The sequence below is a fragment of the Muscardinus avellanarius genome (genome assembly GCF_963383645.1).
Source record: "Muscardinus avellanarius genome assembly, chromosome: 6".
NCBI lineage: Eukaryota > Metazoa > Chordata > Mammalia > Rodentia > Gliridae > Muscardinus > Muscardinus avellanarius.
The window spans coordinates 104387623-104403257 of NC_137791.1; the positions used below are offsets into that span (position 1 = coordinate 104387623).

General features: G+C 47.7%; 1 protein-coding gene across 1 annotated transcript; it reads left to right on the top strand.

The window, feature by feature from the left end:
• Nucleotides 1-1539: 1539 nt before the first annotated feature.
• On the top strand, nt 1540-4365 carry PHOX2B (paired like homeobox 2B; the record flags this gene model as incomplete). The annotated part of the gene is made up of 3 exons (XM_080697778.1): nt 1540-1780; nt 2629-2816; nt 3850-4365. 3 exons carry the CDS (start codon nt 1540-1542, stop codon nt 4363-4365), a joined length of 945 nt encoding a protein of 314 aa, XP_080553904.1.
• Between the last annotated feature and the right edge of the window lie 11270 nt (nt 4366-15635).

Below are 15635 nucleotides of genomic sequence, written 5' to 3' on the forward strand. Positions count from 1 at the left end.
AGGGGGTAATGAATGCAATAAAACTAATTATCTACACATTTAATTCATATAAAATATCCAGGGTTTGTTTACACCACACGGCGATTCAACTAAGCATTCCCCCTCTTGTCCACCGAGAGGAAGGATTTAATGAAATACTTTCCCTTATTCTGCAAGAGTCTAACGAACCAAATGAAAATTACCCTCTGCTTAAATCATGGGGCCACTGAGGTCCACAAATCACGGCGCTTTTTTTTGTCAGTGCCTGGCTGCCAGCACCCAAAAGCCTACAGAATCGGACAAGGAAGGTGGCCGGCCAGGAGTGTTTGCCCAGGCATTTAACTGGCAAGGGTTTCCCGCTCACTGCAGTCAACAAACCTAAGGTGCAAATAATCTAAAGGGTAAACAGACAGTGATAGGATCTTCTTTGGGAGGCTCTGGGTCTTTGTGGGACCATGGGCACCCAGAAAAAAGTGGAGGCAGAAAAGAAAGGGAACCGGAGAGGGATGGAAGAGGAGACACATTTGGGTCCGCTCAGTGTCGGCTTGGTGGCTAGGCGTGATTGAAATTAATAACCGTACGGAACTTCTAAACCAACCAAATGTAAACTGTGCTAATGCAGACAGACACCACACTGTGTGCGAGCCCATCGGTTGGGAATCCAGATGTTTTACATTCAAGAGATTTTTTTTTAAAGCGGCTGTATACCCTAGTATACACCTTAAGCCGCAAGGAGAAATGCAATTGATAAGATCCTCTCTCTTTTCTCACCTCCTCTGCCAGGTGTATTTTAAAGAAATCTGCTTATCCATCATATAAACCCCCTTGGCCCACTTACTCTATGTTACAGGGCGCCCGAGTCCCTTCCTTTATAACATTTCATGCACTTCGGGGGGTAGGCTTGTTGTTAAATTGAGCGTGTAACACTCTTACAAAACAGGTTTCCTATGACATCAAGGTTTCTTCTCCCTAACCAAGGGGGGGGGGAGGAAGAGGACGAAGAAGGGGGGAAAACACACACACACTATCTCAATTTATGCCTTAGGTATATGATCAGTTAAAAAGGCTTAAAAGCTCGGGGAAATTGGATCAGGGAGAATCGTCACCCAACTTTCATTATTTCCAAGTAGTGTGATTGAATTAAAGGGCAGGAGCTGGTTAGAAGGGAGGATCAGGGGCTCAGTGCGTAATGGTGTGGTATTAAATTCTAATTAGAGATGCAGGAATCAATGATAGGGAGGTTGGACAGCTCAGTTCCCCAGTGCCAGCCCAATAGACGGATGAGTTATTGTCATGTAAAAAGCGCCAGCAATAAGACCAACCGCTTTGCTATTGTCCAAGTGGAAAGAGCCAAGTTTATTATGAGGACTATATGCTCTAGAGACCTCAGACAAGGCATCTCATAGGAGGCTTTTTCATAAAACTAGGCTCTGCTGGTAGTAAGGAGGCCAGTGTGGAGGCAGGAGTTGAGCTGTGCACATCTCCCCACTCCAGCCACCTTCTCCATATCCATCTTTTATTTCATTTTTCCAGTTGGCTGAGCCATCCAGAACCTTTTCAATGTATAAAATGGAATATTCTTACCTCAATTCCTCTGCCTACGAGTCCTGTATGGCTGGGATGGACACCTCGAGCCTGGCTTCAGCCTATGCTGACTTCAGTTCCTGCAGCCAGGCCAGTGGCTTCCAGTATAACCCGATAAGGACCACTTTTGGGGCCACGTCCGGCTGCCCGTCCCTCACGCCGGGATCCTGCAGCCTGGGCACCCTGAGGGACCACCAAAGCAGTCCGTACGCCGCAGGTAAGGACCGCCAGCTCTCTCCGCGGAGGAAGCCGCCTTTCTGCTCGTATATAGGAAGCCTTGATTGCATTTGAAAATGGAAATGTGTTTAGTATTTACCAAACGAAATTTGCTTACACAAATGAAAGAATTTATCACGTTAGAAGCGATTGCAGGGAGGGGTAATTCACTTACAGGGTTACACTATCCTAGTCACACCCGAACCGCCAACAAAATTATCTTAAGCTGCCAAAATGATAGGCATAATTTATTTACTTTGCGATGAGACGTAAAGCTTAGAAAATAATTAAATAACAAAGAGTAAAGCTCATTACTGGCAGTGTCTCTTTTTTTAAGAACCGACAGCGGCTCACACCTCTGTGGCTGGTCATTTTTATGATCGTTGCTTTAATTTATCATTATTTTTTTTGCAGCACTTTCTCCCAACTTTTTGGGGCGCGTCAACTTCTAAGAATTGAAAAGTTACATCAATGGGGGTGTTTGGTTAATTCTTTCCTGGCTCCCTGATATTCCAACTGATGTTTTTGGACTTTTTTTCCCCCCCTGCGGGAAGCTGTAGCCCCTGTCCAGGACCTCAAGCCGTGTCCAGTGCGCTATTTCAACCCAGCCATAGGTGCTTGTGCCAAAAGGAACCCCAGAAAAGCCCCGTTTGTCCCTCTGTTTCGGTACATGACTAACTCGCTGTTTTCTCCGGCAGCTTCTCTCCGCTCCCCTCCGCGCGGGTGTGGGTAGCGGCTCCCGGGCGGCCAGACCTGGGAGTCCCCACGGTCCAGGTCCGCCGCCCTTTCTGCGCGCTCCGGGGCGGTTTGCTCCGCGCGTGGCTCACCGTCTCCTCTGTCGTCCCGTAGTTCCCTACAAACTCTTCACGGACCACGGCGGCCTCAACGAGAAGCGCAAGCAGCGGCGCATCCGCACCACGTTCACGAGCGCTCAGCTCAAGGAGCTGGAGAGGGTCTTCGCCGAGACGCACTATCCCGACATCTACACCCGGGAGGAGCTGGCCCTGAAGATCGACCTCACCGAGGCGCGAGTCCAGGTACCGGCAGGCGGAAACGGACCCCGCTCGGCCGCACAGGCCCTGGCGAGGGAGTGTGGGGTGGACGGTGCTCGGAGAAGTCCCTAAGCCGGGAGCCTCGCGTGGGAAGGAAGAGCCCAGGGCCCGGGACCCGGGGCGCAGAGGTCGGACTTGCTGGGACTGCGCTCGAGGAAGGGTCAGGGCGCGCGCTCGGCCCTTAACTCGCAGTCGTAAAGCGCAGTTGTAAAGGCGTCCTGGGGACCTTGGCCCGCGAACGGGCGCACGAAGTGCCCCGTGGAAGGAGAGTGCAGACTCTGCCCGTTTCACAAGTTTTGTTGTTATTGTTTATTTCTGTTTTCGTTTGCTTTGCAAAATGCCTCCTATAATTCAGGCGCCTTTAACCGGGCGCTATGGCGTATAAGGCGCACTTCCCCGGGAACCATGACTTGCATCAGATTTGCAAAGGGGCTGTGACTTCATGCAGGTCCGGAACCCGACTTTAACCTTTTAAGAACGACGGTGAGCCCTGGAGCGAGTCAGGGCGCGTCTCCAGGGCGACCCCGGGGGTGGGGCGGTGCGCACGCTCCTCCCGGCCCCAGAGTCGGAGGGGAGCGGAGGGGCCCCAAGCGCCAGGGGCGCCCCCTTCTCCCAGTTAATGTTTAACTTGAGGCCTGAGGCCTAGCAGTTGTAGAGCTTGGGGGGGGGGGTGCGGGGGTCCCTCCGGAAGCGACCGAGTAAAGGCACGCCAAAATGCAAGCTTCCATGTCAGGTTCTTGTGGGTACCCACAGCCGGTAACTTCTCCAGCAAGTGCGATTTCCCGGGCACGCTCACGCCCTAAGGAAGGTCTCGGAAGATGCTCTGACGGCCGCGCGCGCGGAGGGGCTGGGAGCGCACTGCGGCGCCCGGGGCGCTTGGAAGCCGCAGGGACAGGGGGGATGTTAAAAACGTCCGAAACGAAACGCAGGCCACCCTAACCGCCCTTTTCTTTTTCCCCCCTCCATTTTCTTCTCTCTCTCCCTCTGCTTCACCGCCCCCCCTTCCCTCCTGGATCAGGTGTGGTTCCAGAACCGCCGCGCCAAGTTTCGCAAGCAGGAGCGCGCGGCGGCGGCGGCGGCGGCCGCGGCCAAGAACGGGTCCTCGGGCAAGAAGTCCGACTCTTCCCGGGACGACGAGGGCAAGGAGGCCAAGAGCACCGACCCCGACAGCACGGGGGGCCCGGGCCCCAACCCCAACCCCACGCCCAGCTGCGGCGCGAGCGGCGGCGGCGGCGGCGGGCCCAGCCCGGCGGGGGCTCCGGGGGCCGCGGGCCCGGGGGGCCCGGGGGGCGAACCCGGCAAGGGCGGCGCTGCTGCTGCGGCGGCGGCGGCGGCGGCGGCAGCGGCGGCGGCGGCGGCGGCGGCGGCGGGAGGGCTGGCGGCGGCCGGGGGCCCGGGACAGGGCTGGGCGCCGGGCCCCGGCCCCATCACCTCCATCCCGGATTCGCTCGGGGGGCCCTTCGCCAGCGTCTTGTCTTCGCTCCAAAGACCCAACGGCGCCAAAGCCGCCTTAGTGAAGAGCAGTATGTTCTGATCTGGGCTCCGCGGCGGCGGCGGCGGCGGCGGGCGCCGGGCGGGCGGGCGGCCCACGGGTACTGTCGTCGCTGCCGCCGTGGCTTTTCCTCGAGGGCCCAAAATAATCGCTATACGAATAACGAGCAAATGACGTCGCCCCCCTTTCAACCCCACTCCTACCCCCTTCTCCAACCCCCAAACAAAACGAAAACCCTCCCTGGCTTCGCACCGCCTCGGCCTCTGCGCAGAGACCCGGGCGCTGCCTGCTGACCAGGGAGGGGGTGTGAGCGCGGCCCGGACTCGGGGTCACTCTCAGGGGGCTGTGTCTGTGTGTCGGGTGTGTGTCTGTCTCGGGGATCGTGTGTCTGTGGCCCGAGCAGGTGACAGGGGGAGGTGGGAGGGCCACAATCAACTCAGCGACTTGCTTAGAAAAAGGAAAAAATAAATAAAATATTAAAAAAATTCGAAGGCACCAACTATTTAAAAAAAATGCAGAAAGGCTTAAACGATCGGGGGGGGGGTGCAAAAGACAAAGCGGGACGCTGCAGCTGGTGATGCTTGTGGGCTCGATCGTTGAACCCCCCCAAATTCGCGCGCTCAGTACAGCCTGGACCCTGGGGGTCGCCTCTCCAGGGGGGAACAGGGACGCCTTTCCAGCCCCCCACCCCTCGTGCCCATGGGTTCCGGCCACTTCGGCAGTGACGACGACTCTCCTGGCGGCCAAAGTGACTTTTTCGCGCCCCCTTGCCTGTCCCCACCTCGCTGGACACCATCCCGCAATTAAGCGCATCTGAACCCCACACCGTTGCAACTCCCGACCCCGAACCTTTGCAGCCTCACGGTCCCGAAAAATACCCTATCCATGAAATGCCTTTCATCCACGAACTCTGCAAACTGTGTCTCATGTTTCACAACGCTCCCCCTCCCCTCCCGCCCTGCCCACGGGAGTTTTCTTCTTCCACCAGCTTTTACCGAATTTTTGGCACTGCTTTGGACTGGAGTCAATTACAGCCCAGGGGCTGGCTGCAGAGTATCTTCAGAGCAAGGGAAAGGCACGCACACGTTTGCAGAAGTGTCTGGGTTTGCATTTCTGTTTGAATGATCCGAACTGGACACACATCCTTGTCGGGTGGATAGACTGTGTAGCTGATTCCATCCTTTGCGCAGTTAGACATCTCTGTTGGGATTTGGTTTTTCTTTTTTCTTTTAAAAGGCACAAACTATAGATATTAGTTGAATGTCGAGGCTTTAACTTTTTCGTGTCTTTCTACAACTGTGTTCTGTGACTCAATTGTATCGTGTTAATATCAGTACAGACCGTCTCCTCTGCGTGACCCTATAATGTTTTTCTCTTCTTGTAGTCTCTATGGCGTGTCTTTATGGCGTAATAAGGTTCTCACGGGTTCAATTCCTTTGTGTTTAGAGAGACCACAGTTCAGACAATGGTATATATTTTTGTTATCAGGTGCATGTCTGTCTGATTTCTTTTTTTTTTTTCTCCTTGGACTATGTTTGTGAACATAATTGTCCTAAGTTATGTTTCAGATTTTCAAATTTATTTATATGTGTTATAATGAATGCTTCTATTTAAAAGGGAAATATTTCTACATGTGCATATAGTTTTCCAAGAGTGTACCATTAACTTGATTGTTGATAATAAAAACAAAAAGCAAGTCTAAGCAATTGAGCTCCTCTGACTTTTTCTTGATTCGTTTTTATTTGATGGTTGTTCTTAAATTTTAATTTGAAGAGGTTAAGGGAGGACAGAGGAAATTGTGCTAAATAGTGAGAAATCCACACTAGCTCTGGAGATCTAGGCAGGTTGGGCATCTAGACACATGCATTAAAACTGAGCCAAATACAAAATTTAGTGCTTGGGATAGCAGACCAGATTTTTCAGGTCTGTGCTTATTCAAACCAGTCACTGGAAGTAAAAGAACACCAGGCTTGATAAAAGTGTCTCCAGGAGACCCATCCTTGTTGGATTCCACCACTGCCAAGTTAGATTTGAAGGCAGTCTTCGAAGTGGACTTGAAATTAAAGTGTGTCTTCTGTGGGTAGGAGTCTGTAGGACCCTCAGTATCTGCAGAGGTCTTCGTGGTCCAGCCTCCCTACGACCAAGAGAGTGCCGGCACTCAAGGACATCGCAGGTGTCCTTGGACATGGGCTCTAGAACAGCTCTGCAGCGCTGGCGTGGTGGGAAAAATCACATCAATTGGAATTCAGGGAGCTCTACGTGTAACAGATTGTGCTTCCGTGCATTATATCATCTTCTCTTTCAAACAAGGCTTCAAGTATATACAATTCCTATTCTCATCTTCCTTAAAACAGGTGAGAGAACAGAGACGAGCCCCTCCCCGTTTATGAGGAATGGGGCCAGCCTTTCAACACAGGAAACCAGAGCCTGCCCATTAACTATACCAGAGGTTTTCAAAGTGTGGTTCCTGGATCAACATTGCCTGGGGATTTGTCGTACAGAAATTCTTAGATCCCACCCTAGACCAACTGTATCAGAAACTCGGGGGATGGGGTCACCAACATGTTTTAACAAGCTTCATAGAAGATATGAGAATCACTGAACTATACTGTAAGAAACCCAGATGGGAATGTTCTAGAATTGGGACTAGGTTGGGAACAGGTGTGTGTGTCGGGGTAGGGGGGGGTCTGGCAATTGCAATAATCCCCTAAGTCATCACCACAGGTCCCGAATGCAATGCCACCTCTTCCTTGGACTCCGCCTGGGCAGCGTGTTTCAAGCAGTCTTGTGTGTCCCTCTGGTACTTAGTTCCTCTCTGGTTGGGCCTTATTAATCAACAGTTCAGTTCCTTTCACTTGAGGGGAGGCTACAGCCTGTCTCCTTGGGACTGAAGATTAGCAGCTGATCTGGTTTGAAATTTTCAGGGCTTTTCACCATAACTATCTAAATATGGCTTGCATTTGAATCAGGCAGGTTCATTCAGAAATAGCCAACCTGTTGGTCATAGCAAACCTTGAATCATCTTTATAAAAGGCTTTTAAATTGTCTTTTAAAAATTCCATCTCAAAATGTCCCTCAGTAAACTCTCCAAGACAACACTGACAAACAATGCCATTATTTGTACTAGTCTAAAATGCCAGAGATGGCCCCAGTCTTTGGTTGTAAATATAACATAGAAGGTCAGGAAAAAGAAGAAGAAGAAGAAAAAAAAAGGCAGAGTATTTAAAGCCCAGGCAGGTAGCCCTGCCCTGGCCATGGCTGGAGGAAGAGTTGTCTTCTCTTAGGCATGGAGGCTCACCTGATTAGTTTCTGTGAGCAGGTGGGCAAGGAAGTAAGACAGACAGACGTCCTGGAGAAGGCAAGACCAGCAGAAAGAAAGGAAAGAAGAAATGGAGAGGAGAAAGAGAAGGAGGAGGAGGAATAAATAGATAAAGAAGAACTTTTGGAAACCCCAGTGAAGTCCCCAGAAATCTTTTCAGGTGTGAATAATCCAGATGGGCTCTCCAAATTCTCTTCTCCTGGTTTTGATCTACTTGGAGTGTCTTTTCTCCAGGACAAGGGAAGCTGTGGGGATCGGTGAGGAAACCATGCCTCTCCTCCCCACCTCAGAACCCCAGCCTCCCAGAGGATTGCCTTGCAAATAGTCTGGAGGCATCTGGCTTGAATATTTCCAATTTTTTCTTTTTACATTTGGGTCACCTCTGCTTTTATTACTGTCCCAAGAAGCAAACTGCTGGGGACAAGTTCATGATCAAATGCAAAATACTGTCCCTGTACGATGGTGGAGCCTCGCGGCGGGACACTGTCTCTTGCACTGTGTCATTTCCTTGGAGCCCTGCACAGTGTGAACAAGCTCACTTTCACTTTCCTTCTCCTTAGGAATTTGCATTTTGGCTCATCAAGGCATCCTTTTTCCTGGCAACTCTGAGACCACATGTGACTTCACAAAAGCTGCATGAGCTGGTGCCAGATGGCCACCCTGAAGCCAAGTCTCCTTTCAAATGGCCCCGTGCAGAGAACCCGAGTGGTTTCAGTGGGGAGCTGAGAACCCAGCAAATAGCAGCTGTTCAGAACTCACTCTGGATGTTTCTCTGTGGCTAGCTCATGTCCTCAGGAAGACAGTCCATGGCTCAATGGAGAAGATCCTTAATTGAGGGAAGGGATCACTGTGACCTTGGATAGCAAATAACTTAAACCTGTGAGCCTGATGCATCATCCAGAAGTGAGTGTGGGGTTTGTTGTGAGGGATTAAATAAAACATTATATAATGAGTGTTTTAGTGGACTTTTTTTTTTTTTGCCAATGAGAACCAAACACCGGACAGAGCACAACTTAGAGGAAGAAAAGTTTGTTTATTGGTTCATGATTTTAGAGGTTTCAGTCCATTTTAGAAATTTTAGTCCATTTTAGAAGTTTCAGTTTATTTTAGAGGTTTCAGTCCATGATTTTAGAGATTTGGCTCAAAGGCAGAAACCATGGCAGCAGGTCTTTAGAGCAGGCAGAGGAGGAAAAGCAGCTCTCACCTCACTGAGGCCGGGAAGCAGAAAAGGAGAGAAGAGGCCAAGGATCTACACAGTCCCTAAGGCCGTGATCCACTTCCTCCAGCCATGTCCACCTCTGAACCTAGCTGCATCATCTAACACATGAGCTTCTTTGGGGGGGCATTTTATATTCAAACCATAACAAATAATTGGCATAGCAATAAGTTTTCAGCAAGTGTCAGATATGATGATGATGAGGATGACAATGATGAGACCTAAGTTCTTTCTTGATTTCTCTAGCTTAGGCTTCAGGAGATTACATAAAGCCCTCAGTGGTATCTTAAGTCAATGGCCCAGGAACACAGTGTATCAGTGACTTGGCAAAGGTTGGCACTGGAGAACTTTGCTGAGGGTCGACAGTAACAGACCAGATTCAGCCAAGGGCTGACAAGTCATATCTGCGAATATTTCCTGGATGCTCACTATTTCTTGAGCTCGGATGCACTTAGTCCTCAGGACCACTCTGTGGGAAAAGTACTATCCTCATTTTTTTATGAGGAAACTGAGTCATGAGGGGTTAAGAAAGGTGCCCTGGGGCCAAATAGCTAGTAAATTTGCAGCAAGAATCCAACCCCAGCCGTCCTCCAGGGCGAACATCCTTTCACCAAGATTCTTTACACCCTCCTCAAGGAAGAACAAGGACACACATTATCAGACCCAGGAGGTACAGAAGGGTAGAGCAGTGGGACAGCAATTGATGAGGAAGTCTAAGGCCACGCAGACCCACCAGAGGAGGGAGGATGTTTTCTGCAAGATAACCTACTTAGAGCTCACGGTCTCTTTCTAGTAAGTGAACAAAACAAGGAATGGTCAGGGGCATGGAATATGAAAGGGAAAAGGACACACACAGAAAGTGGACCAGTCTACAGGAATAGATGTCAGGAGGAATGCCAGGCCCTGGGATTCAATTTTTCACGTATCACCAGCACAGCCAAAGCCCAACAGAATCCTTCTTTGGCAGCCTTAATCCCAGGGTGACTGATCACAAATCTACGCAGATTTAGAATGACTGGACATCTTTACTCCATGGTGTTTCTATGTTGGGAAGTAAGCCCGGTCAAAGACCAGGGAACTTTAGGCCAATGGGCAGGAATATCTGAGACCATGTCCCTGTCCCCATGACAGAATGCTGGATCATGTTAGCCTTGGCTTGATTCAGGAGTTCTTGACCTGGGGTTTCTATGTGGAATTCAAGAGGGATAGGGACACATCAGTAACCTCTACATGAAATTTGGCTTTTCTTAAAAGATGAAGGCAGGAGATAAAGCCACAGTGGTAATTATTAGCACCCGTGCCTCTGCCGTGAATGGAAATCACAGATATTTTCACCTTACATTAAAGTTTTTGCAGCTATCTGTGTGTGTGTGTGTGTGTGTGTGTGTGTGTGTGTGTGTGTGTGTGTTACTGTGAATGGAACCCTTCTACCTCCGGGCTACACTCCCAGACCTGTTTAATATTTTATTTGGAAACAGGGTCTCTTAAGCCAGCTGAAAGTGGCTTTGGACCTGCATGATCCTCCTGTCTCTGCCTCCCAAGCATGGGGATTACAAGCGTGCGCCACCACACCCGGCTGCAGCTATCTTGATATATAATTTACATTCATCATTAGTTTCAAATTATGGTAACCCTTATACCAGCCACTGTATCTTAGTATTGAATGCACTAATAAAGAAGTACAGACCTTTTGTGTCAAAACTTATTTAATAACATTTTTGATAACTTTGTTTTAACTGGCTTCTTTTGAAGCCCCATGTAATTTTTCTCTAGTTTACCTTTCTTTTTAGAAATTTTATTTATTTACATTTTTAATTGACAAAACTTGTACATATTTATTATGCGAAACAGGATGTTCTGAAATATGTCTACATTATGGAAAGCTTTAGTCAAGCTAGTTAAAAACTCCTTCCTTCCATCATACAGGTTCGAAGCCAGCCTCAGCTGGCTTAAGAGACCCTGTCTCCAAATAAAATATAAAATAGGTCTGGGAGTGTAGCCCAGAGGGTTCCTGAGTTCCATCCCCAGTACCACACACACACAAAAAATTCCTTCCTTCCTTCCTTCCTTCCTTCCTTCCTTCCTTCCTTCCTTCCTTCTTTCCTTCTTTCCTTCCTTTCTTCCTATACTGGGGATTGAATCCAGGGGCATTCTCCCTCTGAGCTAAAAAGGATCTTATTAAACAACTGACGCTGGCCATGAGCCTCTTGGCTCAGTCTCCCAAGTACTGGGATTATAGGCATGCACCCCACACCGGGCTTCATAGCCATGTTCAAGAATGCACTATATCACTATCATCTATAGTTAGTCACCATGCCATACAATAGACCTATTGAAGTTATTCATCTCACTGAAATTTTTTATCCTTTGGCCAACATCTCCCCAACTCACCTCCCCCCACTGTATTTTTTTCATTAAAAAAAAATTATACTAGCCAGGTGTGGTGGCGCATACTTGTAATCCCCGCGCTTGGAAGACAGAGACAAGAGGATCGCGCAGGTTCGAAGCCAGCTGCGCGCGCTGGCTTAGGCGACCCTGTTTCCAAATAAAAATGTGAAAATAGGTCTGGGAGTGTAGCCCGGAGGTAGAAGGGCTTCCAGGAACCCCAATACCACCAAAAAAAAAAAAAATTATACTGAGAAGGGGTTTATGGGCATCACCACACCACCACAGGGTCCATGGTACACACATACAAAAGCCAAGAGCTTCCAATTAGTTGAAGAGATCAGGCTGCTCCATCCCTTTGTGAAGCTCTGAATATAAAAACTTTTCATCTTGACCGGAGAAGATACTCATTTTATTTTACAGGTGGTAGCAACCTCAGAGAAAAATTTAAACCTGTTGCCTTCTCCTTAAAAGGAAAAAACAAAATAAAACAAGCCCTCAAAGCTGAACAAAGAAAGTTGTGAGATTTTAAAGACCACTGGTTAGGTAAAAATAACTTAGGGGAGCCAGGTGTGGTGGCACACACCTCCGATCCCAGTTCTTGGGAAGCGGAGACAGGAGGACCACAGGTTCAAGGTCAGCATGCTATAACTTAGCAAGACCCTGTTTCAGAATAAAAAGTAAAAATAGGACTGATGGTGTAGCTCAGAGGTAGAACATCCCTGGGTTTAATCTCCAAAACCAAAATAAAAAATAAAGAAGCTTAGGGGAATGTGAGGGGACCCGAAGGTTTCCCCAGGACTTGAGCATGCCATTCCTTTCACTGAGGGTTGGCATGAGCCTGGCACTGTGATCAGGGACTAGAGAGCAGGCCTCTCCCAAGAGGTGGGGCCTTCCCTCTCTTCCACTAGAGATCCAAAGGTACTGATCTCCCTCAAGGTCACGCCATCATCCACATGGACGCAAGGGTTCAGCCAAAGCTCAGAACACCACATAGGCTAAACAGGTTTAATAAAGAAAGAGGAAAGGAATTCTTCATTTGCCTTGCTGTATTTACTTTATTTTCGTGTGTGTGAAGTTGAAGCTATTTGGTCTGTTGAAACATCCCAAGGCCAAGCAATTGAGCCATGATGTTACTTTAGCCATGTGTTTGATGTCAAAGACCTCCCTCTGGGGAAAGTCAGACATCCAGGGGAAATAAAGGCCTCTTACCTGGACATAACTTCATTAGGGGACAGAGAGGACGACTGCTTGCTAGATGACTTCTCGGATGATTTAAGCGGTGATTTCCAGAACAGGAAGCACGTGGGTGTAAAACTCAATTTCTTTAAGGCCTCAGTGGCAAGGCCACCTTGGGCACACGTAGAGTGTAAGTGTAGTTTGTTGGAGACAGAAGATATTGCACTTCGGGGGGTACTTACTATGTGCTAGCTACTCCACAAGTAGCTATTTTGCATTTGCTATCTATTGCAGTCTTTCAAGACTCCTGTGTCCGACCTTATTGTTCTCATTTTACAGATAAAAAATATCTAAGTGATAGAAAGGCTGAAAAACTGTCTTAAGATTCCACAGCTGATGGGTACCAGAGTCGAGCTCCAACCCTGTGTTACTTTGGCCCCAAAGCTGCATATTCTAGGGTTCAGAGGACTTGCTATCAGCCTGGAACTGAGCGCTGTCCTTGGCTTGCCTGCTAGGGCCCCAGGCAAACGTTAGAGAAGGTGAGGATAAAAGTGTTCTAGCATTACACGGAGTGGATGTCTGCACCATGCTAATATGCGAAAACCCCCTTAATTGGTGCAATTAAAAGTGGTAGAGTTTCTAGTGTGTGAATTATTTAATTTTTTAAAAATAGAGATGGAGCCAGGCGTGGTGGCACACACTTGTAATCCCAGCCTTCGGGAAGCTGAGACCAGAGGATCGCGGTTCGCGGCCAGCCTCAGCTACTTAGTGAGGCCCTCTGCAACTCAGTGAGACCCGGTTTCAAAATAAAGAATAAAAAATAGGGCAGGGGGTGTAGCTCGGAGGTAGAATACCCTTAGGTTCCATCCCCAATACCACGCACACACACAAAAATATTAGTATTTTCTCAACCAATTTCTCTTTTTGAGGCTAGAGAGAATGTATGTTCTCCAATATTGACTTAAAGCAAACTCTTCTAGAACCAAAAAAGAAAAAAAGAAAAAAGAAAACTCCCCACAAAAACAAAGCAAAAAAAAAATATTAAGGTATATATAGCTTTTGCTTGATAGTATATTACTTTTTTTTTACCAATCATCACAGAAAATTCTTGGGAGCTAGTATTATATTCAGACTTTTTAATTTTCTGGTACTGGGGATTGGGCATTTTGCCTCTGAGCTATACCCTATCCCTATTTTATGTTTATTTTGAAATAGGGACTTCCTAGGTTGATGAGTCTCTATGCTCCTGTCTCAGCCTCCCAAGTGCTGGGATTTTAGGTGTGTGCAGTCCTCACTATCCTATGTGGAAATGATCATACGAGGGAACTCCTCCTTGGCGCCATTCTCACCTTTGACTGAAAGAAAAGAAGCCGGACATAAAGGACACTTGAAAATGTCTGAGGGCATTCATCCGCTTATGCTTGAATTTTCTTCAAGTGTTTTGAGACATAAACAAATCATTTGTCAGAAAGTTCTTGCTTGCAGCTGGGTGTGGTAGCACACACTTGTAAACCCAATATTTGGGAGGCTGAGACAGGAGGTTCGTGGTTCGAGGACAGCCTCAGCTACTACTTCGTGAGGCCCTTTGCAACTCAGTGAGACCCTGTTTCAAAATAAAGAATAAAAGCCGGGTGGTGGCGCACGCTTGTAATCTCCATGCTTGGGAGGCGGAGACAGGAGGATCGCGCAGGTTCGAAGCCAGTCTTGCTGGCTTAAGAGACCCTGTTTCCAAATTTTAAAAAAAGTATAAAAATAGGTCTGGGAGTGTAGCCCAGAGGTAGAAGTGTTTCCAGGAACCCCAGGACTGCCACCAAAAAAAAAAAAAAAAAAAAGAAGAATAAAAAATAGGGCTGGGGGTGTAGCTTGAAGGTAGAATGACCCTGGGTTCCACCTCCAGTACCACAAAAATAAATAAGTAAATAAGTAAATAAATAAATAAATAAATAAATAAATAAGAAAAAAAAAGAAAAAGAAAAGAGAAAATTCTCGCTTGCAATCCCAGTACTTGGGAGGCTGAGTACATGGTTTGTGGCCTCAGCTACTTAGTGAGGCCATCTGCAACTCTGTGAGACCTTGTTTCAAAATAAAGAATATAAAAAAAATAAGGCTGGGAGTATAGCTTGGAGGTAGAATGCGCCTGAGTTCTATCCCTAGTATTGCCCCTCAAATAAAAATTCTCAAAGAGTTGAATTTTTAGCACACATTTATTAACAGGAATCAGGATAGCTCACCTAAAGGCTGTTCATGGTCCTTCCAAGGTCTTTGAAAAGTATAGATGACATTGGTGTGTGAGGCCACTTCAGATTCAAACTATGCTCAGAGGAGTTGATTTTCTGGTAATTGTGCTGTGTGTGTGTGTGTGTGTGTGCATGTGTGTGTTTGTGCGTGCATGTGTGTGTGTGTGTGTGTGTGTGCATGTGTGTGTGTGTGTGTGTGTGTGTGTGTGTGTATTATTGGGGGTGGAACTAAGGGGAATTTTACCTCTGAGCTACAGTCTTATTTTATTTTTTATTTTGAAACAAGGTCTCTCTAAGTTACTGAGACTATCCTTGAACCTGTGATCCTCCTGTCTCAGTCTCCCAAGTACTAGGAATACAGGTGTGCACCAGATCAACTGTGCCTTTTTGTCATCCCAGGATTCTGTTGCTCAGAAAGTTTCTGGATGACAGCCCTGTGGTCACTTGTTCATGGGTGGGAATGTCTTTCTTCACTGTTAGTGCTGGAATTGGTTAAGACTGGTTTTCACACCATTCACACCTGTAAGAAAGTAGTTTGCAAGAAGTAATAAAAACATGTCTGAATAATTCGGTGATTGTAGACTTCAAAAAAACATAGGGATCGCGAGGTGTGGTGGCGCATACTTGTAATCCCCGCGCTTGGGAGGCTGAGACAGGAGGATCGCAAAGGTTCGAAGCCAGCCTCAGCTACTTAGTGAGGCTCTCAACAACTTAGTGAGACCCTGTTTCCAAATAAAATATAAAATGGGTCTGGGAGTATAGCCTGGAAATAGAAAGCCTCTGGGTTCCACCCCAGTACCACCAAAAAAAAAAAAAAAAAAGTGGGGGGGATATATACGCAGGATAAAAATTCAAATGGTCAGACAAACTATTCAGTGAAAAGGGTATCTTCCTCCAACCTTTGTCCTTCTGGTGTATGTATGTAAGCCCAAAGTAACCAGCATTGAGCAATCTTTTGTGTCCTTCTGAAATATGC